This window comes from Nelumbo lutea, chromosome 5 (assembly GCF_056320005.1).
Source record: "Nelumbo lutea isolate HS-2025 chromosome 5, American lotus-T2T, whole genome shotgun sequence".
Classification (NCBI taxonomy): Eukaryota; Viridiplantae; Streptophyta; class Magnoliopsida; order Proteales; family Nelumbonaceae; genus Nelumbo; species Nelumbo lutea.
In genome coordinates, this window is record NC_142688.1 from 17,038,872 (window position 1) to 17,065,506 (window position 26,635).

A 26,635-nucleotide genomic window follows, 5' to 3' on the forward strand; every position below is an offset into this window, starting at 1 on the left:
GTCATCAGGTGTGGATTGAGTGGTTGTGGAGCATATACGCTTGATGGCTGGTGTGGTGTGGGGCATTATTATTGGTTGAAAAAGCCCCCAAGCTATCAAGTGCAGCTCAACATTTGATTGATTGATTGACGATAAAAGGCCATTATCTAATGTTGGTCCCAGTTATTTGAAATCAGGGGAGAAGTATACCGGAGCCAAATTGACCATTTCAGGTTTAAACCCACATTCTCACACTTGTCAGTCTAGGTTTTTGATGGATAATCTCAAGGCCTAATACATTTTGGCTCGACGCATGCAGTTAGGACTTGGACCGGACCCTCGTCGATGCATGCAGCTACCGGCCGGATGCCCATCTTCGCCTCTCAGCCCTAGTTTCTTCCCGGCTGTGTTTAGTGCTCATGTGGAAAAAGATGAAATGGAAGCCACGCTGCCGCGCATAAACAGGAAATGCTTGGAATGATCACAACACCTACATACGCCCTCCCATTAGTAAATACATACACAAACAGTACACAGAAGAGGAATTGGAATTGCATGATGATAACGATGCTTTTGTAAATCCAAACACTTGCTGTTCTGTCATTTCCTCCAGTGGCAATTATATGACCAATTATGGCCTGTCTATTTTGCTTATATGAACGTATTTGGCATTGAGTCAGCATTGGTTGTTAAGGGTTGTACATAGATGTTAATCCCATTTATGTTTATATTAAGAATATTTCCCCATGAACAAAAACATAAAAGTATAGAGATGTTCCCAATGTATGACTGTAAAAAAGTCAGGTCATGAGAATAGTATGAAACAATTTTATAAGGATGAAATCCGAATTCTTATGATACACCCCCTGCCTCCTGTTCATGGAAAAGAAAAGTATAAAGCAAGGCCAACACCACCACCAACCAGTCTAACCGGTTTGTTTTAGGGTTCAAGGTTTGAGTGTCTCGTCACTCATCAGTCCAAATTAATGCTTGGTTATTGGGTTGATTTGGGTCCTATTCCACTCTCAAATCCTATTATGACTACTGCCTCATGTGGGGTACAAGTAATTTTCATTACAACTCAAAAGCCTCTTTCAGTCCTCATCAGTCTTCTCTCTCAAACTTCAAATTAAATCACATACCCCACCACTATATTGGACTTTGTTGAGCCATGTAAAGCTTCAATTTGTGCAATATAATTGAAGGGGAAAGAAGAAATGAAATGGGTACTAGAAATAATATGGCCATATATATACATATATACATGTTACATTGTTACCATCATAAGTTGCATGATACTGATAGTCTTATGTAGTCATGGCATCCAACCAATGTGTGTCCATGTCATATATCTTATCATTGGTGAACCACTTCTTTAATGTGGCCTAGCAATAGCAAGCCTAAGGCAACCCATGCCTATCAACGAGACAAAAGAGAGGTCCACAATTCACATTCCAAAACAAAAGTGTACAACCCATGCCTATTCCAACTTCTTTTTTCTTTTTCCCTTTGGCTTTGTAATTATCCAGTTGATATGCTCTACCAATTACTTTGGTTGGGGTCTAACTTGTATTAACCCATGTGATCTACCTACTCTTCTATCCTTTCTCTCGCTCCTTCCTTTTCCAAAAATGCCAGCAGCTACTATTGCTTATTGCTTGCGTGGGTATGCGACGCGCCTTGTCTCTTCTCTCTCTAAAGACCCAAGGATTCTAGGCTGTAGGCTGGAGCAGATCTAATGGGGGGGGGGGGGGGGGTTTCAGTATTTCACTACCTGGACTGTATAGGGAAATGGGTCTTCTACTTGCTCGACGCAAGGCTTCAACCAAACTCGGCTTCCCAATGCTTCTGTAGGGACATTTATAGATAACTGTATGATAATTTGTCCTATTCAGCTCAGAAGAAACACGAGGACATGTCATGTGAAGAAGAAGAAGAAGAAAGTTGGGTCAACGGGGTTGGTTTAAACTGTGGCAAGCTTATATGGGTTGGCTTGGAGGGCGTTGCAAAATTGGGTCAAGAGGATAGATGCAGGTCTTTGGCTCTTTGCTCCTTGGCCTGCATTATGTGAGCATGTAGGACCCAACCTATATCATTTTGCGCATTTTAGGCGGAAGAATCAGCAAATTGTCGTTCTAAAAGGAGGTGAATTGATGACCTCTCTCTAATTAAGTATATTGACAAGCCTGCTTGTTAGCATTTTCCTTTCAATTGATAAATCCTTGGTCCCCTGTTGCTGTTGGTTTTGGTTGGCTCAAAAGAAATTATTTGAATGCTTTTGACATGTGCAAGCAGGTGTGTCAATAGTTCACCTAGAAGTGATAGGTTACTGTTAGCGCCACTGATGATAGATTTTGGATGCTTGCAACGTAGAGCAGTCCTAGGGCCCTCTAGCTTTTTCTGCCACAGCATTAACTTGGAAGTTGGAGCCGTAAGGAGAGCACCTGGAAGGCCAATCCAACGGCATTCTAGTTGTTTTGTTCATTTTATTATTTTCACAAACACTTAGTGCCCATTTTGAGAGGGCTGAAGCTCGGCGGCTGCCGGCTTTTAACTTTGCGAGTGGGCCTTGTACGGTCAGTCTATAAGCAGCTGAAGCAACTCAGTTGAACCTTCAGCTCAGCCCTCCAACTGGCCATTTATAGTATGCTGTTCAGTTTGCTGCCTTGAAAGATTGTAATTTTGAGGTTTAATTTAGTGATGACCAAGAGTAAAGCATTCTATAACCTATGTTTGATAAAAACCCAGAAAGCACAAATAGTTGTCAATTTGTCATTCAGCCAAAAATTTGGCTTTTTGGTGAAGCTTGTTTTATTAGTTTCTTTTTTTTTTGAATCCCTTTAAGAGGGCTTTAGCTTTGATTGAGTTGCTTTCATTTAACCACTTTAAAGATGCTACTAAAACCAGCTCGACAGAAAAATCAATTTCTTGACTGGATAGAAGTGTATTTAAGCTTTCCGGGTTTTCACGAAATACAGCTTTTATACTTTCCATGTAGAGTCCACCTTGCAAATGGGCACACTCAGTGAAATCAACTCAATCAAAACTTCAGCGCTGCCAAATGGGCACATTCAGTAAAATCAGCTCAATCAAAGCTTCAGCCCTCCCATATGAGTCCAACACTTGTGCATCAAGTGAAACTGTAACCATTTAATTCAAATCATCCCTTTCATCCCTGATATTCCAAAGACAAAATTGACACACATACAAGTGTGTGAATACTCCTTAAAAACAGTAAAATTTATAGGTATCAATGGTGGTGGATAATAAGGTTTTTAAAATCGATCCGGAGAACAAACCAGTCAGGGGTCTGGTTCCTTGGTCGAACGGTCCGGCTATTCAAATTGAATGATCGGCCTGTTCTGACAAAATAAACGGTCAAACCCGTTAAAACAATTTGCTAACCAAAATCAATGATTTTTTATAAAAATCTGGTTTTGGGAAAAAATGGAATCAATCACTAACCGATTCCTGATTTTTCTGGTCCGACCGCCCGGTCCAATCTGGTTTTGAAAACCATGGTGGATAACTATTGCTTTAGAGCATAGAAATCAGTTTCTTTTCTTTTTCTTTTTTAAAGAAAATACCCCTAGGCCGATTTGTTCATCAACAGAAGTCAAAGTACATTGCTAGGTTTCAAGATCCACTAATTGTTTGATAGATCAGGCACATTTGAAGATAGAAATCAATTTTCTTATTCTGACATGGAGGTTGTAAGTCTTTAATCTTCATCACTATTCCTTTGTGTGTTGAAGCCATTTCCTCTGAACAGACAACCAAGCCAAGCCTGTTATCATACACCACTCATAAATGAAATGATTCCATGATGCATGTGGTATTTATTCAGGTTTTAGAGCACTAGCTTCACAATGGATCCATTCCCAGTTACAAATCCATATAGGATTGCAAGAAATGCCCTCATTTCCTTCTTACCATTAGCAAGTAGCAACCACAAATCCATCTCTAATTTCGTGTAGGGCAAATGTGGGTTTAAACTTTAAATGGAATGCCAAACTAAATGGGCGATTCATCAAAATCTATGAGTTGGGATCTCCTACCCAGTACCCAAGAAACTTATCTACGCTACATTATAGCTGTGCATTGAGAACATCTTTCTTATTTGCATGTTATCATTTATGGAGAGATATTCCGAATGTATACTTATGGTGTTACGTGGGTAGGAAATCTGAATTCATCAAATTCTATACGGCATTAGATACATAACCTAAAAGATGTGGATTCTCTATACCAGACTCTAAGTAAACACAACAAATTTCAATTCAAATACCATAACTTTTGTTATCAATTCCACTTTCCCATATGTTGAAGTTTTTAGCAAATGAAGAGTGCATCACTACGATATGTATACCAAGTAGATATTTATCTCGATTTTTTATTATATAATATTAACTTATATGTTTATCCTTTATTTACACACCACATAGCATAGCAGGTGCCCTTTGAAATAACGTTCACAGTTTTATGTGGTGAAACCCATCAAACATAGCTTCTATTTGGTATTCAATGACATCAACCCAGTTTGACTCTTACAGACATGGAAGATGGAACATTTATAGAACTCCACTGTTTTTCTGTCTTTGGGTGCATGGCCTTGAGATATTATGATCAGGCCTTTCATAACTCGAGCTCTAAACGACAAGAGGGTGTTTGGTTTCATTTATATTTAAATGTTTTATATTTGTGTGGTTAAAAAATCGAGAAAAGTAATTAATGAGGGTGTTTATGACATATCGGTGTCATTAGATATCACATCAGTATAGTGCCAATAAATGCCTATCCGTTTCAAGAAGCTCTAAAATGAAACTTCCTGAAACGGGAGAAATGCATAGAAATCAATATGTACAGATGTAACTAATGAGACCTTTACTGATGGAGCACCTATGTAACAGCGTTTACTCAATAAACGTAAACAGAATCAAATACATATAAGGTGATCAGCATGAAGTAGCTTAAACGGCAACTTCCGTAGCACAAGGAGAAATTGATCTTGCCCATTTGGCTGAAATTGAATTAAAAAGAAAAGAAAGAAAGATAATTGGAATCGAGTTAAAATCAAAATTAGGTAATAGGAGGTATAAATAAAACGAATAAAAGTAACAGAAAATATCAGATATAAAATTACTAAAGCAAACTGAACCAGTTTTTTTTTTTTCTTCTGTTTTTCTTTTCTTTTGATAGAGACAAACTAGAGAAATAGTTCATATATATTTAGCTACTGCCTAAACTAGAGGAAATTTAAACGAAATTTCATTTATAAGAATTAAGAATGAAAGGGTGGATGTGTTAACTTGTGTTTTAAGGGGTATTGGAAAGGATAATGAGACCTCAGCTGAGATAAATTGAGAGGGGGAAGAACGTAGCTCATCGATGCTGCATTTTAAGAGGAAAGTTGCCATCATCTAAAGCCTTGTCTCATCTATATGGAATTGGCTACATGAATCTTGTTTCACCGTTATGTTCTTTTCCATTCTACGGAATGGGATGAGCTATGCATAAAGTTATGTGCATTAGGCTATGCATGGGACCGATAAAAAATGAACATGCTCGTGTGGCCACACTTTACATGTACGGACTCCGTTTCACTCCTGAGAGGTCCCATAGTCCACTGTGCAGAATTTTGTTTGTAGTCCATCTTGACTCCATAACCATAACCATTGTTAAATTATGGGCACTCAAATGGGTATTCAACAACATGGTTGGTTTTATTGTCAAATGCCCCCAACTTTATGAGGAAAGAGGAAGGAATAATTTTTTAGTAGGATTAATTCTTAAGGTTCTGTTCGGGAAGAATATAAATATAAATATATTCAATAGTTCATAATTATATTTCTAATCCTTGTAATTGCACCCTTTCCAAATGGAACCTAAATTAATGATCCAATTGGATAATCAGAAGGAGAAAATGTGGAATTTTCTTGAAACCCGCATCTGCAAATTATTGTTTTGTGTGTGTAAGGGGTAGGGGATAAAAACTCGTATTAGATCTATATCAGATTAGATTTAGTCTTCACATCGTCCTCCTAACATTTACAGCCCTGCATTTGAAAACATCTCCGTATTTGTATATTTTTATTCGTAGGAAAATGTTCGTAATGCTCCGTTGTGAAGTGCTGTGAGGACATTTTTGTAAGGATGAAATCCATATTCGTTCTATGTAGGCCGACCAGAGCCAAAAGAAAAACGGGAGACCCACACGCTTCTCCATCTCCATTAATTAAGTGGGTTCTGGCTGGTAGTAATAAAATCATCAGCTTTGGATGAATTTGTACCACCCTGAAGGCCCTGAACAATCTGAACCTGACTGGGTCAGCAATCTGGTTGGGATAAGTCAAGTAATACCCGAAAGTGCAGATGCAACCTCCCGCTCAGGTCAAGAATTGTCATCTTCACTTCTGCTTAAAACAAAAGTTCCATGTGATAAGGAGGTAGTTGTGCTGATGTTGCTTTTATGACTAAGCAATACTTTGGTCTATTCACAGGTGAACACTGTCATTTGTACATACATACATATATACATATATATTATTATAATCGTATCAGTGACTTATCTTTGCAGTATAGATGCAGAGAATTGGAAACCTGAGATGGGCCATGGAGGGCCAGCAGAGGACTTGGAGCCTTTGCTTGCAGTTGGCCAGTTGCATTCCCCACCCTCTAACAATAAAGTGGATCTACATCAATCGGTCTCAACTCTCAACACATGTAAAGAAGCTTCCAGGCACCACCTAAGAAGAAAGGGTGAAAAAAAATTGTCAAACCAGTCAATCAATATGGTGGTGGATGCCATGTCAAATTTAGGTGAGGATTAGATTGGTGTAACACAACTCTGGTGGGCCATGCGAGCTATATGGGGCGGAGGCAGGTCAGGAGCCCATCTGGCCTGCCAGTTGAAATTCGGATTTGCTCCTCACAGAAGTCATCTTATAGCATATTGCAGCCGTGCATTGAGACTATTTCTCTATAAATGATAACTTACAAGTATAAAGATGTTCCCAATGTGCAGTTTCAAGCATTGTGAAGTTGGTGTGAGACGTGCTCGGCGATGAAAAAATCTGGATTCAGCCAGGCTGACCCTAATTCTGTAATCTGTCCCACATGTTATTACCGTGTGAGAAGCCTTATTCTTCCAAGTTCCACTGCTTAATATGAGATGGAAAGAGAAATTTGTGAGCAGGAATCTAGGTGAGAAAAACTAGTACTGAGATTTGTCTCTCCAGTATCCGCTTTGGGTCTCCTGTTCCTCTGTGTGCTACCATTGTCATTGCGTCCATTAACCATGACTTTTCACTTTCACCTCTCTGTCGACAAAATAATGAGAAACCAAAAAAAAAAAAGAGAGAGAAAGAAGATAAAACAAAGAAGAATTTTATTTTTGTTAAAGCCATTTTCTTGACAAGAAAAAGCACATAAAATATTAAAAATGCAGCAGTTAGTGATCATCCCTATTCATCCAACTTCAACCATCATCATCATCCAAGCCTTATCATGACTATACCAATTATACGGATCGGTTATATGAATCCATTTTTGACATTTTTTTCTATTTAAAATTATTTTCATTATCAAATTATTAGCGCTTAAATGATCTTACTACTTGAGCTCGTGTCATTTCTGGTCTGTCCATGCTCAAACTTGCAATAGATCACTTTCTTATAGATGTTATCAAAGGTTTTATACACATTTCTTATAGATGTTCCATCCTTTCTAGTTTTTTCGCTGATCCATCTCGTTATACACATTTATGTAACGCTCATTTTTTAGACATATTATTATTTTTCCATTCATCTATCTTCAATCACAACTTGAATTTAATTTTCTTGCATTTTTTTTCAGATAATTTTACAAAAAAAAAAGTAACTTTACTATTAAAAAAAAACTAAGAATTAAAATCGAGAAAATCCTGCTGGGGTCCTCTCCTATTCCCTAGACCAACCAAACGAACTCACAACAAATATATTCAGAACTTGAGGTTGTTGGCTTATCTTGTCAAATAACCTCAAGGAAATATTAATGGAGTCCCATTATTATTTTAATATTTTGATCACTTGGCTAGGGGTATGGGCGCCCATAATTTTGACAAGGCGCACCTCTTTAGCCATTGATGCCCAACTCTACCAAAAAGTAGATTGTCAATTAATCCATGCATTCACAAAACCACCAAGCACGCCCAGAAGGCCAGAATCATTTCGTTTCTCCTTTTCATTTTTTTTTTCCTTCTTTTCTACACATACTCAGTCCCACTCCCACATGATAACCCACGTGTATTTTATAAAATATTAATTACTGGATTATGGTGGTTTATATCTGCGAATTTTCCTTTTGGTTGTTGACGTGCATGGCGCTAGCATTGCTTTCAAATGCAATCGGTTTGGGAGGTTCCCTATGTCATAGAGCCTTTTAGGCTGCGTTTGGTTTTACTATATTCTGCTTCATGTCTTATTTTATTTTATTTGTATTAAAATCAAACAAAATAAGTTAAATTTTGAAACAGAAATAGGTCAGAATTTACACTCAAATTATTTGCACTGTCATGGTTTTGCAACCAAACACTGCATTAGGTTCAAAGGGTGACAGCCCAGGTTGTTAATTGAGGTATAGCCATTTTTTTTCACATAAAATGGATAAAGAAATTTTAGCATGAAAATATTTGAATTTTATTTTATTTTTGTCTATTTTACAATGAAAACTAGGTTCTTGACATCTTGTCCCTTGTTGGTTAAAAATAATCCAATGAAAACTAGTTTTTTTAGTGCTTGGTTGCTCATAACCAACAGACAAACATAATATCAAATGTATTCATGTATGGTAGTCTCCTTAAATTAAATCACCCTCATCCAAATAATCCAATGAAGCTTTTGATTTCATGAATATTTAATATCTCTTTCTTCGGTGTAAGCCCAAAATATAAGTAGTCCAGCCCATAATCCCATTCTCAATTTTCTTTCCTAATTATACTGGAACATTAGAAATTTATAAAAAATAATATTTTATAAATAAATATTTTTCCTTATGAATATTTTACTGGTCAAAATGCTCTCTAATATCACACAACTGTAGTATAGAAAGTTGGTGGAACACTAGAATCTGTAGCATTTACCAAATAGAATTTGATAAAGAAGAACAGTGGAATTTGTAGGTCCCAAACCTATAACCTATGTCCCCTGATTCCCTGAAGCAAAATTGTCATTTTGTTTTCCAAAACCATATGAAATATGAAACCAACCACGAATGAAACAAAGTAGTACATCAAAACATATTAGAAGGAATTGAAAAAAAAAATTTATGCCCATTTTGTGGGAAAAAACAGCTTTTGTTTTAATCCTTGCTTATCCTATTGATTAGGAGGATAATTCCATTTCCAAAACAAGTGCAACTCTAATACAATTCAAATTTCTGTACAGGGAGCAACAGTCATGTTCATCTTCAGGCCATCCAGAATAAGTGGGTCAACCCAAAAACCACATTGGTAAAATGAAATATGATTTGATTAAATGATGGGACCATGTGATCCTCTTTCAGACATAACCATAACCAACAATCAGCCACAGTAATGGAGTTTAAGTATGTATTTGGTATAGCTTCTGTTTATTAAATATATATTTATATTTAATTTGTCTTTAAAACAAAACAAAAAAAAAACTTGTTAAACCGTTTATTAATAGTTCGGCATCATTAAGCACCACATCAGCGAAAAACACATATACAGCATGATGGGATAAATGCTGGCGATGACATGACATGACACGATCTATCAAATAATCTGGTTTTTGCTGATTCGGGTCCATGATCAAATCCAAGGAAAATGAATCTAGAGTCTAAATTGTTAGTTGATTACTTTACTTTCTGAGGCCATGCAGGTCTGTTCTAAAGAAGCTCCTCCAAAGCCCAAAACATGGCAAGTCTTCATAGACAAGGCATTCATATTCCAGATTTTGTAAAAAAGAAGAAAAAACCTGTTTCGAGCTGAATCTGGTGCTTTGATTTTAGTTCCTAAACAAGGGTTGTCCTGTTTGGCTTTCAAAGGTTATTTTCTCTTTTAACCCATTTTGGTAAAGCCAATGGGGTCCAACCCCTTTCCATCTAAATCTATCAAACGATGAAAATCCATACATTATATAGATTAAATTTAAAAGATGGAGTAAAGGAGGGATGATTCTTGATTGCCATCTCTAAGTCTCATACATACCAATACCATAGTAGCAGTAGCACTTCTTGATGAGAGCTGTGAGCCGTCCAATGGGTTGACTTTCAGGTGATGAGTTGGCCATTGCAAACGCTGAGCTGAAGGCTGAAGCTCACACAGAAGCTGCATCTCTTTGCATGAATGAACTCAAATAGCCATTGGACAAAAGGATTAAAGCTTAGGGCTTTTACTGCATTTGCATTGATGCATAATTACAGCAAAGAGCGTTGGAGAATGCTCTTCTTTACTTCCCTTTCCTTTCTTTTATCAGAGGAGAGAAACCAACTTATGAAATGACAGAATGAGTTCGACAACAAGTACTTCCCTCCAGAGAGGGAGAGAGAGAGAGATTGCTTTCAATTCAATGTACACTGCTGATCCAAAAACTGCAAAAGAGGAAAAGAAAGAAGAAAGTTGTATCTGAATTATCTGATAAAGCAAAACCATCCAAACACCGACGTTATCGCAACTTCTCTCTAGAGTCTAGTCTTCCATTAATAAAAGTAGACCTCGCGTGACCAGCTATATCTCACTTTCTCTCTCTTCTCTCTCTCGATTCACTGATGCGCTGGAAGAACCGGCAAATACAATCGAACCCATGTTCACACACTCACTTTTTTATCCGAACCCAAAAGAAGCTAAGAAAGGAAATCTGAAACGCCATTACCTACGCCGGTAGTGCAGCAGCAATTGCTGCAGAAACAGCTGATGTGGTTTTCACTCATCAGTCTCAAAGTTCAAAGCAATCCCCCATTTCACATGTCCCCAGAGAGAAAATCACAGAACACAGAGAGAAGAATTGATTTTTTACGTTGGACCGCGTTGAAAGAAAAAGAGATGAACTTTCTTCTCACAAGCATGAAAAATTTGACTAAATTTTGCTAAAAACTACACTGTTTTCTTTCTCCATCTTTCATCTCGCTTCTGTTCTTCAAATTCTAAAACTAAAAAAAGAGAATAATATTAAGATTAAAAAGAGTGATTAAAAGAAAGTACAGAAAATGAATTCTTAATTCACAAGCTAACCGGGAAAAAGAGAAGAAAAAGGAAAAGCAATCTAAACTCAGAGGTCAGAACGGTGGCGGTGCGGGTTGTCTGGCGGTAGGCGCCCAGATGACATCCGAAGGTAGGTGGCAGCTGTAGATGGACATACCACATGACTCCGCCGAAGGAGGGTGGCTTCCCTCTCCACCGCCGGGAGCAGGTGGAGAGTGGCCGGCGTTACCGGTAACCGAATTGGGTATTTCATCTTCGATGGGCAAACGGTGATAAGACGGGTTGCTGAATGTCGCAGCAACAATAAAGACGGTACCTGCGGCGAGAAGAGGACCTACGACGGAGCCTCCGAGGATCTGACCCTGCGGCCCAGCAAGCGAAATCGCAAACCCATTCACAGAAGACGGAAGAGACGTGGCTGACGGAGGTAGGAAGGTAGCTGAGATGGAGAGTATGTCAAACCGGCCATGAAAGGTGACGGTAGCACCCGGGTTGGTGGAAGGTTGACGGAGGGTGACGTTAGCCACGGTGCCGGATCCGGTAAGAACACAGACACCAATATTTCGTCGACGAACGAAGCGAGATATGGCATCCACGACATCGAGACCTCCGGGGACCTCGAGAACTTGGGGGCGCATTGCGCACTCGGCGTCACGAGTGATGATGACGGGTGGCTTGGGCTTGTTCTTGGAACCAGGCGGGCGGCCTCTGGGACGCCTGACTACTTCAATAGTAGCACCATCTCCAGCGCCGTTGCCATCAGCTTTCTTCATCTTCTTGGCAATAGATCCATCAGCGCTACCGCAACCAGGTCCACCGCCTCCTCCACCGCTGCTTCGGCTCTCCTCTTCTTCGGAAGTCTGGCCTTCCCGACTCACAACGTGGTGCAGCTGCTGCAGCTTCTGCTGTTGGTGCTGTGGGTGGTGTAGCTTTGCGAACATATTGCTTCCACCGCTTCTACTCTTTCCTTCTTCATGTTCACCTTTCATCTCTTCAAATTATTATATATATATATATTAATTCTTTATAATAATACTACTAATATCTAGAATTAAAAACGAACAAAGGAGTGACAGAGAGAGCAGTCAAGACTCAAGATAGAATTTTGATATGTTTATGGTTGACGATGTAAATAACCCAGGTACATAAGAGAGGATCTACTCATCTACGGAGAGAGATAAAAAAAGAGTGAGAGAGAGAGAGAGATGGGGGTAGTGGTTGAGCTTGGAAACCAAGTAAAGAGTAACGGCGCCGCTGGTTGGAGGTGGTGCGGGGTCCACATACAAGACAGAGAAGGATGGAGAAATTTCCACTCTCTCTCTCTCTCTGTCTAATTTTTTAACTTTAGCCTAGCCAAGCCAGAGGCCCAGAGCCACTCAACTCAGCCTTCGCTCACCGCCTTTAATTTCTTTCCATCGAGCTTAGAGCTTACACAGCGGGAAGCCGAACAATGGAGGGGACTCTCAACTGATAAACTCTGTGTAAGCGTAGCCCAACTAAGCCCATTGACAATGACCCATTTCATAGTTCAGGCTTCGATGTTTCCACCTTTTCTTCCTCCTGTCGATTAATTAGCAGAAAAAAGATAAAAATCAAAGCTCGCAGCCCACATTCTTTGACGAAGGGAAAGCAGACTCATGGCATGGGTAGATGGGAGTTTGATTTTCAACCTGTGTCCCTGCTTTTTTTCACAGAGTGGATGAATAATAGATGTTGCTTACAAGAAAAGATGGTTATCTACCACCGTCTTCATTCTAAAATATAGGGTTTGCATAAGCATGAGACAACGCTTCACCATTGATGTCGTTGGTGGTTCATCACTCACACATCTCTTTCTTTCTCTATATATTGTTGCTTGTTGATGCATGCTCTTATCGACAACTCAGAGAAGTTGTGAATGTCTCAGGCTTTCTCTCTCTCAGCTAGCTTTAATTATGTGTCTAATTCAATGTATTAATTCTGTCCAAAAATACAAGAGAATTGCCAATTAATTTATCCAAGCTGTCTTGATTGGACGGTCTTGATCAACAATAAGAATTTGACAGTGGGCCTGGGGAGAAGTAGTCAATCATGGTATCTTGCTTTGCGTGTACCTTAGAAAGAGCTGAGCTGATAATATCAAATTGACTGTCATCTCTCTCTCTCTCTCTACCCAATTGACGCCTCTCTGTGTTTCAAAACCTTCAACGGATATACATCAACACTACCCAATTAATGAACTCAAGTTCTCTCAAAAATCAATAACTTGGGTAGTTTGTCTCAATCCAAGGAATGAAGGAAGTTTTATTTTTGTTATGAATTCCACTTAAAAACAACATCGAACATATTCAATGCAATATTCAAATCAAGTAAGGAAATTTGAAGTTGCTATCTCCTCGAACTGTTGTGAGGGTGACATGCATCTATAAACCAAATTCTAGCTAACTCAGACTACTCTTCGATTTCTTGTAAGGTTGAAACTTGAAGGGTGCAAGTTCTACTGAGACTTATATACTCTGAAAGCTATAAGGCGTAACTCGTAAGAGAAACTATTTACAGCCATAGAAGATGTGAACTCGTTTCCATGCACCATTCCGTTTGATTTGTCACATCAAACTTCGTGTGATGCATTCTGCGTAGCATGTTCGTTTCCTTCCTTGAATGTTCATGAGTTTGTGTGGGTGCATTTTACTTTTCCGAAATTGATATTAATGTGCATCTCTTGTTCTATCCTCGATGCAGCTGCTAGAGTTGCAACTTGGACTTTGGTTGGCCTTTAAAGCCCAACCCAGTAGATGTTTTCGCCTGGGTCGGATTAAGTGGTAAACCCATATGATCGGTTGTTGGGTTGAGGTGGGTCCATTCAGATATTTGCACACATTGGCTTGCTGAATATAGGTGTATCATACCAGGGGGACTGTCGGGTCGGATTCAATACCCCTCCTCCAGGCTTGGCCCTATAGAACCTGATCCGTTGACATTAATTCCTAGCTCCAATTTTAACCAAACCTTTCTCCAGACTTAGACTTAAGTGAAAGTAATAAATTAAAAAATGATTTAAACACCTATAGAATTACGGGCCCTAATTTAAGTTCGAATTATATTAATCTATTTGATTTCAACCGAGATTTTTAAAACCAATCCGAACAATGAATCAGTTAGGAATCTGGTTTTTGGGTCGAATGATTAAACCGTTTGAATCGAATGGATGGCCTGTTTTAACAAAAAAAAAATAAAAAACAGTTCAAACGGTTTATATCAACATAAAAATCCGATTTTGAGTCTAAACCGACTATCCGGTCTGATCCGACTTTGAAAACCATGATCCCAACGACATATGCATATATATAAAGAGAGAGAGGGGACAAAATCAGCCTCATTGAGCCTCATTTGAGTCATACCGTCCACTTGGTTTCTCATGCAATAATCTTGCCACTTAGCCCGTAGAAAGTGTTAATATAACAAGCTGCACATTGCATCACGTACGGACCTAACCTTTGTAGTTCGTCGCAGTTGATTTGTTGCTTTGCTCTTGATCATGGTCATTAAGCATTCAAACCGGAATTTCTGACCTATCACCGGCCATGAAGAGCTAGCATGTCGGCCAATCTACCTTGCCGACAGTGTGTAAGTTGAGACGGTCGATATTGGGTTGTTCTCTGGGCTTATTAGGCCAAGCAGATGCCCAACTGCAGCTGACGCTGTTCTTGGTTTCAAACTCTTCTTTTTGTTCCTATATTTGTGAAGCCTATTTGACAAGAAAGACCCAACCTACCAGAAGCCAAACGCTCCAACAGTTTTATATCTCTCAACAGAAAATTACTATTTCAGAGAATTTCTATAGCTAAACATACCACATATATGCAGCCTCTACTCTACTGGAACTGGTTTAGCACTTCATGCTTCTCAATCATGTTACTACGACATTTTGCTTTTTAGTGATATATAAGAGAGAAGGTTCTAACTTATAAGAGTTAAGCATTGGAGAATGGAGAGGCGTGAATACGACAGTTGGAGACATTTCTTTCATCTGCATGCGGCAGTTAAGACGTCAGCTATATATTGAACAGGCCAAGTGGCAACACACTGCCCCCTTCCCAATTCCCACCTTTGTGAAAATTCCTTGGCCATCATTTCAATGGCTAATCTAAAAAACCAAATAGTTTAATTAGCAAAGACAAATATTAGAAACCACCTATTACTGGCTATTACCTCCAACTTTCTGAAATGAAATACTACATATCAGTGTTGATAAATTTCAGAAAAAAAAAAATTATAAGAGCAATGAGCAATAAGAGTTGAATCCTAAGGCTTCGTGTGTTTGTAACTGTGATTTGCTTCCCATTTGAAATATTTTCATTTTATATTTATTGATAGTACAAATTTTGCATCTCAAAAGTTGATACACAATTTGCACCACTTTGGAGGTCATTATATTTTACTTGAAAACAAATAAGACAAGATCAAAATTAAAGCAAAATTTACACTCCTATTCATTTACATGAGTGCAAATGGAAATCTGTAGTAGCAAGGACTGAGGACTCTCTGGTCGTCATCAATAATTTTACACAAGCTCGTGACGCCTGTATTGCAGAGTATGGAGTATGGAGGTGCAGATGAGAGTACGGTCTACGTCGACCCTAGACGTACCCTAGAAAATGTCTTTTACTGCATATGGGATGAGATAATGGCTGCAGGAATGCAGAAGATTGGATTTATCCATGATGGGTCCACTTAATTAATTGATCTAGCATAACAAGTGTGATTAGATGATCATGACCACTTATTCAACCTGCATTTGATTTTGGATGGGAAAAGGCCAACATTAAGATAAGGGCACCTTACTGTTTAGTTCCATCCCGTTTTCTCATGTTTATTTATATTTGTTTCTTTTAAATATTTTCTGTTTTTGTTATTTGGTTGTAGTTTACTTTAAATGTTTTTTATTCTTTATTTCATATTAATACCCATAAAAGTGTGTACCATTTGGAGTATGGAAAATAAGAATTTAACATTTTGCCAAATGTCCTATGCACAAAAATCAAAGCATTTTAATTTTCTACCATTTATTTGATAAATGGTGAAACCAAACAATTGTTTCATTTTGCTTCATCTACAATAAGGCCAATGCCTATGTGGCACTGATGTAGTGGCATTTTTTCAATAGACGCCAACAGAACCAAACATCCTCATTGTCAATTCTACCATTTGGTTGGTTGTGTTTTTACAATATGACAAAAAATGGAATCATAAAAAAATACATCAATTTTCAAAAACTGGGCCACTTTGGGAAATACCTTTTTTAATATTTTTTTTCTTTCTCTAAACGTTACAAGACATGATCAATGATGGGGTTTCAACATGCACGGGACCATTTTCTCAGAAAATGGCAATAGAACCAAACACCACTAGAGAAAGTTCAGCTTTAATCAATGCAATGCCCATTTGAACAACTTTTACAGCCTTGCATTAGGAATATTTTTGTACTTATGTATTTTATTTCATGAGATATTCCTAATACAAGATTGTAAGAGGCTGTTAGAATGGCATGAACACGGGCTTACACTGATCGAAGCCGAACTCCACCGGAGAGTTTGATCTACAATCATAAAAGAAAGTTTATAGAAGAATTTAATAATTATGAGAGGATGTTAGTATATAATCCATTACTACTATATTTATTAAGGCCATGTCTGGTGAATAAGTGGTTGTTAAAATAAGTACTTCTTTCACAAGTGCTTATTGTAAGTACTTATTTTAACAACCACTTAAGGTTGTTTGATGACACACTTGCCAAATCACTTATTGTGTTTTTTAAGCACTAAGTAGGGTGGGGTTGTTTGGTGAGTCACTTTCACCACAAGTGCTTATATTGACATAAATGACAATTTTAGCCCTTACTTCACTTATACATATAAACAATGCTTTTCACATGTTATACTACACATTTCAATGAAAAATCGCCACACCATGACACCTGAGAGCACACGTGGGCCCACAAGTGGAGTGTCATGTGGAGCCAATTAATAATAATAATAACAAATAATAAACATTATTGATAAATAATAATAAAATAGCATAAATAATAATAATAATAATTTAACAAAATATGGAATAGTATTTCCAGGAAGTACTTTTAAGGTGCATTCTTCACAAAATTCTTCTAGAAAGTACTTTCATGGATCAGTTTTCACAAAATACTTTCAGAAAGCACTTTTAAGGCACAAATTTCATAAAATACTTCCAAAAAGTACTTTTAAGATGTACTTTTTACAAAATACTTCCAGAAAACACTTTCAAGTAGCAATTTTCACAAAAATACTTATAGAAAGTACTTTCAAGAAACATATTTCATAAAATACTTTTAGAAAGCACTTTTAAGGAGCAGTTTTCACAAAATACTTCTAGCAAACACTTTCAATGAGTAGTTTTCAAAAAAATAAAATATGATAAAATGAGTAATACATGTTGGTTCGATTTATTCAAAAAAAATCACCATAATATCAATGAGATTTGTAAATAAATTAAAGTAGGATAAAATGAGCAATACATGGAAATTTGGTTTATTCAAAAAAAATATATAAAAAACATCACCAAAATAGCAATGGGAATTAAAAGTAAAATAAAATAGGATAAAATGAGCAATACATGAAAATTTGGTTTTTTCAAAAGAATAAAAAAACATCACCAAAATATCAATGAGAATTGAAAATAAAATAAAATAGGACAAATGAGCAATACATAAAAAGTGCAATGTGAATTTAACAAATATTAATACAATATAATCAATAAACACAAAACTCCATAAAATATTAATACAATATAATGAAACACAAAATTCCATCAACCATTATTCAGATTATGCAAATTAATCAACATAAAATAATTAACACAACCAAAGAATCACAACAATATCATTTTTATCTCAAAAATTCAAAAAAAAAATAATCAGGTTTGAGCAAAATATTGCAAGATAACCAACATAAAATAACTAACAAACCACATACACTTCAATAGATCACAACATTGTCATTTTTACTTTGGAAAATAATAAAAAAATAAATTTAGTTTTGAGAAAAATAATCAACATATAATAATTAACACAACCACATACACATAAAAAAAATCACAACATTGTTGTTTTTATCTCTGAAAATAAAAAAAAAAATCAGTTTTGAGCAAAATATTGCACTAAAAATAATTATAAAGCAAAGATGAGGGAGGAGGATGACTGGCTTGAGTGTCGTCGGTGATTGTATAATGAGAATGCGTGAAATCCCTCCAAAAAACCAGATATGGTAATGAACAATACAAAGAGGTTTTCAATCATTTAAAACCAAAAATATTCACAAAAACATGTGCAACATCGGTCCAAATGTGAAACCAACTTGGTTGCCGGCAAGTTTCTAGCTCGTTTGGTGGTCGTCAGTCACTCCTAAAACAATTGTCGCCGCTGGTATGCTCGATCCTATTTGAATGAGGAAGAAGAGTGTTTAAGGAGTTATAGGGGTATTCTGGTCATTTAAAAAATTAAACAAGGACCTAATCGTCCCAAATTTTTTGAATGTCCACTTATTTAGCAAGTGCTTAAAATGAGTTGCTTTTTTAATAAGTATTTCTTTACCAAATAAGTACTTTTCGATACTTTTTTACCAAATACCCACAAGTGCTTATTTTTCACTTAATGTGTAGTCCTGGCACTTTTATTAAATACTTATAAAAAAAAGTACTTATTGAAATCAAACAGGGCCTAAATCAGAGGAGGAAGGGTTATTAGTGTGTTTTAGCTTGTAAGGATTTTATGTCTAGTATTCAGACAGAGAATCCGCTGACTTGATAATAGGCTTGCAAATGTAGTATTTTACCAAGAGGAGTCATTTTAAGGCTCCAGTAGGCCCATCTTCTCAATTGGGATTTATATGGGCTGAGGTTTCCCCTGAGGCTCTAAGCCCAACCCAAACAAAGTCCATGAGAGCCCAAGACAAGATTCGACCCATTGAGCTTGCATACTGCTAAGCAGACCCATTGAAATTAGAATGGTTTGGAGTCTGGAGTTTCCTTTAGCCACTCAAATCCAATCTAAGCTTTTGATGAGTTGAGTTGTGAGGGCTGACTGGCTGAGCAGCTGGTGTCGGTCATCCATCGGTGAAGCATCAGCCACTGTTGAAGGCCGAAGAAGCTGGCAACAAAGGCACGGCCCAGCTCCGAGGGAGCTGCACTTGAGGGTGCACCCCCAACCCCAATTCCCATTCAACATCCAGTCGTGATGCATTGACAACCTCAGCCATCTCGAAGGCGGGCCCTCAGTTGTGTCAGTTACCAATTCGATCGAAGAACCGCCCCACGCACTCTCAACCAAATGACCACCAGCCTAACGTCCTACCTGAAACTGAACCCTCGAATCCCTGCTTCACTCTTTGTAATTGCGGGAGGGAAGAAGGCAATGGTCAGCACCAGCAAAGCCCCAGATTCTTACACAACTATCCGGGAGAGGTTCACCTTAGAACGGGAGATAAAAAAGAGCAAATTTATTGCCATCGCAGGCCCCATCTCCGACGAGCAATACGCCCATTCTTTTCTCGCTGAGGTCTTTCCTCACACTTACTCGTTTTTCTTCCTTTCTCTGCAATATTTTTAGGGTTTTATTACTTGGGTATTTGATCAAGAGTCTCAGTTTACTGCCTTAATTCAATAGGTCCGAGATCCCCGAGCGACTCACAATTGTTGGGCTTATAAGGTACATGCCGCACACCATGCGTTTGCTTTTTGATTCCACAGTAGTGGGTAAGACTTTTCATCCCCCCGCTCATAAACCCGCTTTAACATAAAAACGCATCTGTTTGTTTTATAGCTTGGAGATCAATATCGGTGTAATGATGACGGTGAACCATCGGGTACGGCTGGTAAACCGATATATTCTGCAATTGTTTCCTCAGGGATTGATAGGGTGATGGTAGTTGTCATCAGGTGAATTATATTTTTGAAAATTTTCTTTTGGCATGCTCTTCTGACACAGTGTGGTGATATGCCATTGATTTTGAGGCAGATTGACACTGTTTTACCGTAGCAATATGATAAAAAAATGTACCTGGAAAATAGAGAAATTTCTATCACTTCAATAAATTTTGAGGAGGAACAATCTCTAGAAAGCCAATACGCGTACATGCGCATGTACACAGACAGAAGTTACTAAAGAGAGAAATAGATGAATGCAAAACTTAAACTAAATTGACAGCTAATATAAATAAATTGCCTCCAAGTTAATGTTAATTTCCCCCTTTTCTTACTTCTATCTTTATTAACAATTAACCCTATTTAATTTGTCTTCATCCTAAATCCGTTCTGAATAAATAAACATCAAAATTGCATCTAAATTAAGGAGAAGAAAAAAATCAATTTCCAGATGACCTGAATGAATATTTTCCAGACCAACATATCTCTATTTAAATTCTTTTTATTCTAAAATCATTCTGATTAAATAAACATCAAAAGTGCAGCTAAGAAATAACTTTTTTTTTTTTTTTTTGAGCAAAAGGATATTAATTAGTAGAAAATAAACCAAAACAAAGAGCACCACATCACAATGGCAATTGATCTTGGATGCATGTGGTTTTAACCAGACCTTCCTTGTTTATTTATAGTGTCTGGTCAACTTAGCTATATTATGTGCTAGTTTGTTCTTTACACGTGATGCATAGATGAAATTACAACATTCTAAAAAGAATGCTAACTGCCTGGTGTGCTCAATTAGTGCTTGCTCAAACCATTGATATTTACATATTATTGTCCCTGATTTTTTCTACTGCCAGAGCCCAGAGGACCTAAATGAATTATTTTCAAACCGACATATCTCTATGTAATTTGTCTTCATTTTAAAATCATCCTGAATATGTGACTCAAAACTTTAGCTAAATTAAAGAGAAGAAATAACAAATTCCGGATGCCCTAAACAAATCATTTCCCTGGCACCATACAACATACACTTCATATAGAAAATAAGAGAAACCTTTTATTCTAATATATGCATAATTTCTACTATTCCTATCACTTATTAAATTCAATATATAACCAACATAACACCTCCATGGATAATAGACTCAATTTTTGCATACACATGGAAGACAAAACTTGTGATGCAGAGTTTCAGGTTAGAGCCACCTATCAAGGAAAAGACCATTTGGTGGCATAATTGCCAACTGACGTTTGGAAGTGAGGAGGGTTAACCAAGTTGATTAAGATTTGTGTAGAGGACTAGGATGTATTATTTCTGAGAATTTCCGGGGTTGGGCCACTTCCTGATTAGTGTAGCTGTTGCCATGCCTTTCTAAGAAATTAAAGATAAAGAAAATTGCCATTTATCCTTATATTCAGTGGATATTAGTTATTCTGAAAATTCCAATTTCTTTGTCTCATTTTCAGGCATTTTGGAGGTATCAAGTTAGGAACTGGAGGATTGGTCAGGGCTTATGGAGGTGTCACCGCAGAATGCTTAAAAAATGCTGCAACATGTCTAGTGAAACCTAAAGTAATGAACTGTATGCTTGAGCTATTAATTTCTAGATTTGTTTTCCTTATCTTTATTTCTTGTTGCAAAATTACTTATTTCATTTAACTGGTAGAAAAGCTTTTTTTCATCTTTACATTTAAAAGAAAGAACAGTACATACTTTTATAGAGGATGCCTTGTCAATTTGTGTATAAATTTGTTTTTTGGATGTTTTATGAGCAAAATTACTTTTGCAGGTTTTAATTGGTCTAGAGGTGCCTTTTGAACTGTTGGGGGTTGTATACCATCAGGTGAGGGCTATTTCAATTTATAAAGGTTTCAACTTTCATGTTACTTTGGGTTTAATATGAAAATTCATTGTATCATAAAATGCAAATTATTGATGAAAAAACAACATGCAAATGCTTGGATATTATTTGCCTTTTGGTATTCAAAGATTGAGTGTACTTTGAAGGCACACGTAGCATTCATGGATGTTCTTTAGCTTATTAGCCAGAACTTACCTTGCTCTTATTAAGAATTTTTTTTCCTGGGAATTTAGCATTGTCATGTTGCTATCCCCTATTAAACAGAATAGAATGGTTAAATAGGATTCATGTAGCCAACTCCATATGGTTGGGATGAGGCTTAGATGATGTTGTTGCTATCCCCTACTTACCTTTAAACCCATGTTTGATATTGCCATGATGCCATCATAGAAAAAGGCCATGCTATGATAAATATAATGTACCTGGAAGACAAAAATCTAGTTGTTCCTGCTATATTTTATTTTCAATAACTACTACTAGTATCATTTATTTCATTCTATTTCTCTGAAGATGCTATTACTTTATTCAATTTTAATTCCAAGATTCACCTTTCAATGGGTTTCTTTTAGATAATGTAAAACTAGTAATTTTGAGACAATTATTCATTTAACTTGCATAATAGAACTTATAGTCCCATCTTGGTTTGAAACCTAAAATCCAATTTTGGTTGGAAGTCTGCAAAATAAAGTTAACTTGAGTACTTACATACCACATTATATTTCTTTATTCTGCTCTATTTAGACCATATATTCTGTTAAATGATTGACTTCAACATCTTTTCCAACTACTTGAACCATTCTCGTTTCCATTTTTCCTTTTCCTTTTAGATCCTTTAACTTGAACAATTTGCTCCCTAGAGCACTAGTTGGTCTCCGTTTCACATGGCCAAATCATGTTTAGCAAACTCTTTTTGTTCAATCACCTGAAGGTGTCATTTATATGTTTCTTCAAGTTATGGTTGTAAGTATGAACATGGCAGTTGGAGCCACATGCATATATGGGAGTTTGATTTGGCAAACTAAAAAATTGGATTTGGAGACTTATACAAGTTACAATATCCTTTCTTGAACATCCACGTATATAGATTAGAATGAATAAATGTAGCAAAATTCCATTTCTTATGGCTAATATGTCAATATTTGAAATATAAAAAGATCATTGTTAGTATAGTTTTTTTTTTTTTCTTTGTATGACAGAATGTGATGAAAAACTGCGCATTGCATTAGGGAGCATAATTGCAATAGATTAGGAATGACTTGGGATTTGATTAGAAATCTCTAATAGGTAAATTTCAATATGATACAATAATTAATAGTTCTATGAAAGGAAAACAGCTCATCTTCTATGGTACAACAATTAGTAGGGGTGAAATAGGGATTCTATTAAGGTAAATTACGAGATAAGATCTCCTAATAGAGACATCCATGAGAAAAAACCAAAAGACTAAAACACTAAATCTCCTTTTTACATTGTAAAGCATAAACTAATACTCTTATATCCATCCCCCTGTTGGCTAGTAAGAATTGGGAAAAGCATCATTCTTTAATCAACAAAAACAGACAAATAAATGGAGAAGTCATTGTTGCTGGGAAGCTTCACTGGAAGGAATATGAATTGGGCTGATATTCTTCAATTCCTCTGTTCTTCTCATCTTTATTGGGAAATAATAAGTATGCAGCATCTGTTGTTGCCAGTCTCTCTCATGCTCCAGCCCCCACTTTATGTATTGCTAAGTTTTTATTGTTTCTTCTTATCCTTTCCCTGTTTTAGGTTGAACTTGTCAAGGCTACTAGGCACCCACCCTGGTGTCACCAAACCTGGTTAATTTCATGTTGTTTCCCTAGCTTTCTATGAGTTAGCTTATTCCTTGGTTGAAGTAACAACTAGGAAACATTGACAATGATCTAACATGAAGAATCAACCCTTAGAAGTAGAACAAAACCATGTATGGAAAGATAGGTGGAGCCCTATTTGTCGATGAAGAGAAAGATACAAAGAGTATATGTGCGTAATATAGATCAAAGATAAGAAAAAAGAAAAAGAAATAAACAAAAGGGATGTTTAATGCGACAGAAGTACAGAGGCAAGAGAGTGCATGAATATTAATTGCAAAATAAGAAAATGATGAGGTAGAGCTTTTTACTCTGATCCCTGTAAGAAAGACAGTTGATGTGAATCTGTCCTTCAAATCTGATATAAAATTGATAAAAAATAAGAAAAGTGAGAGAGAAAAGAAGGTTACAGTAGAATAGAAGAAGATGGAGAAGAAGAGAAAGGAGAAGAGAGTTCGATGGATTTCTCTTTCCCTTCACTAATCTTTTATTAATCTTAATAAATTATGCTAATTACAAGTCTGTCCTTTAAGTGGGCGGCCAGCAAAGCAAGAACTTAAAAGAAATTAAAAAGAGATTAACAGGCCCATTAAGAAAAGGCCCATGAACTCATAAAACAGATAGAACACTACTTAAACATAAAACAAATATTAGGGCCCACTGGGCCCAGTCTCTCTACACTTATGAAAGGGGAAATGAAATAAAGATACAAAGTCCCTGCTATTTTATAGAGACAGATTATTCTTTGCTTTATGTAGAGAAGTTGGTTAGAAGAGACATCTTCTGAAGAATATCATGATGAAGTCTGTCAATATAAAGTAAATCACCAAGGCAGTCAAAGATGCTAACTAACTATACAAAAGCTTATCACAGTGAACAACCCCCTCCCCCCTCTAAAAAAAGAAAAGAAAAGAAAGAAAAATAATCATTTTATGGCTATCTGAATTTAAACTCTTTTTGTATGGTGCCACTTCAGCTTTTGATTAATTCAATTAATGGATTCTGATCTGAGTGATTTAGGTTGCTTGAAAAACTGAATGGGCCAATTTCGCATTCCCAACTTTCAATCAGACTTTTGATGAATTTGAAAACAATTATTCCATGATCTTTTTTTCTTGCTGCATTGATGTACATCTCTCGTTTTATGCTTTCAAATACTACGAGTTCAAGGGAATTCATGGTTTCAATTTAGATTCATACATTTTACTTATCAAATCTCTAGAAATTTTACCTAGCCAACTTTAACATCAATGTTCCACTTACTACTATTTTCAGAATCTGATTTTTTTTACCTTTGCTACTTCTCTTTTAATCGTTTGTGCAAGTTATATCTACTTTAATGACTTGGCAATTTCTGACAATATTATCTTGGGATTTTATCGGATCCATTTAATGTGTATTCTGAAATATTGCACGGTTGCCGACAGCTACAGTCTTTTCAAGTTGAGGATATCAGTCAGGACTATGACACTGGTAAAGAAGGTATCACGGTTGTAACTTTCAGAGTTGATTATGACAAGCTCGAGAACTTGGAAAATGCAGTCAAATCCAATTGCAGTAGACAAATCGAATTTTTCAAACACTAAAGCATATTTAAATTTGTTCATCTTCAGTGGTTTATAGTCTTCCCTTTATTGGGCTGTAGAAGTGGTTAAACAGTTTTTAAAAAGAAGGAATCATGTTAAGGTTGGTTCTGTTCTCTTTTTCCCAGATCTCTCGTACTACCTAACCTAATGGGACTAATTTTATTGTTGCCTTGTTGGTTTCTTTGCTTGCTGGGTTGTATGATGAGGCTTCAATCAATTACAAGTTGAGGATTGAACTTTGAAGCTTGGCCTGTCTGTTACAGCTAAATATTCACCCAAAACTTAGTACTTATGGTGAATATTGTACATACACTCGTCGATATGTATGTATTTAACCGATTATTTGCAAGTTTGTCCGATAATGACAAGTGTTCTGTAACAATTATGGATCATTCAGTTCGTGAGCCACTTCTTGGATGTATGCTACTCCATATAAAACACATATTAGGGAACCAATATGATATTCTAAACTCTTGATGCATTAGCACCCATTCTCTTCTAGAGTTTCTAGTTTTTATGTTTAAGCACTTGATGGTTTGATTTTGATATTCCATGTTCTTTGGCGATACGATTAGAATTTCTGAAACGTATCTTTTGGTTGATCTCATCTCGAATTTTACACCCGCCAAGATTAGATTCAGCCTGCTTCACCTACAAAATCGAATCATCCAAACTTTCGAATAATCCAACGTGCACTTTTTAGTTATTAAACAAAGGGAAATCAATGTTAATTAGAATTTTAGGTTAATCTGTTGAGTTGGGGTTGAGCTGCTGATCTACGTTGAGTTGAGCAGTTGGCTAGTCTGTTCGTTCGTCCAATTAGATCAAGCCATTCAATCAGTAATTACCTGATTAACACTTGTACTACCACCCATCAGGTTGGTGCAACCGAATTTTTGTCCACCAAGCAATCCAACTACTGGGTTTTGCCTTACCAAGGTATTGTTAACAAAAACCTAAATACGATTACCTGTGACACTGGCTGTGTTAACAAAAACTTCCCTTACCTGACCTCCCATCATTGTTAGGGATGTAAATGGATCGGATCGGATTTGAATCAGGGTATATTCAAATCTGATCTGACATTATTATTTGCAGATCCGGTCCGATTCAAAGATCCAATCGGATTTAATAGATATGGATCTAAATTTGAATTAAATTGGGAAGTCAGAATTCAGATCTGATCCAATTTGTTTTATTTAAAAATCAACAAGTTATTAAAAGATAAATAAAATATATCAATTT

At 36.7% G+C, this 26,635-nt stretch overlaps 2 protein-coding genes across 3 annotated transcripts; one reads left to right on the plus strand and one right to left on the minus strand.

The window, feature by feature from the left end:
* Positions 1-11,026: 11,026 nt before the first annotated feature.
* On the minus strand, positions 11,027-13,139 carry LOC148850644 (AT-hook motif nuclear-localized protein 17-like). Its single transcript, XM_088947165.1, has one exon. It carries the CDS (start codon positions 12,166-12,168, stop codon positions 11,254-11,256), a length of 915 nt encoding a protein of 304 aa, XP_088803291.1. The 5' UTR covers positions 12,169-13,139; the 3' UTR covers positions 11,027-11,253.
* Positions 13,140-19,196: 6,057 nt separating this feature from the next.
* Positions 19,197-25,782, plus strand: LOC148850645 (ribosomal protein S5 domain protein). 2 transcript variants are annotated; one of them, XM_088947264.1, is made up of 6 exons: positions 19,197-19,745; positions 19,854-19,895; positions 20,010-20,125; positions 21,578-21,683; positions 21,901-21,954; positions 25,232-25,782. In XM_088947264.1, exons 1-6 carry the CDS (start codon positions 19,518-19,520, stop codon positions 25,388-25,390), a joined length of 705 nt encoding a protein of 234 aa, XP_088803390.1. In that variant the 5' UTR covers positions 19,197-19,517; the 3' UTR covers positions 25,391-25,782. The 2 variants fall into 2 exon arrangements, with proteins under 2 accessions (XP_088803390.1, XP_088803391.1); XM_088947265.1 differs by having other exon boundaries at positions 19,227-19,745; positions 25,238-25,782.
* The last annotated feature ends 853 nt before the right edge of the window (positions 25,783-26,635 follow it).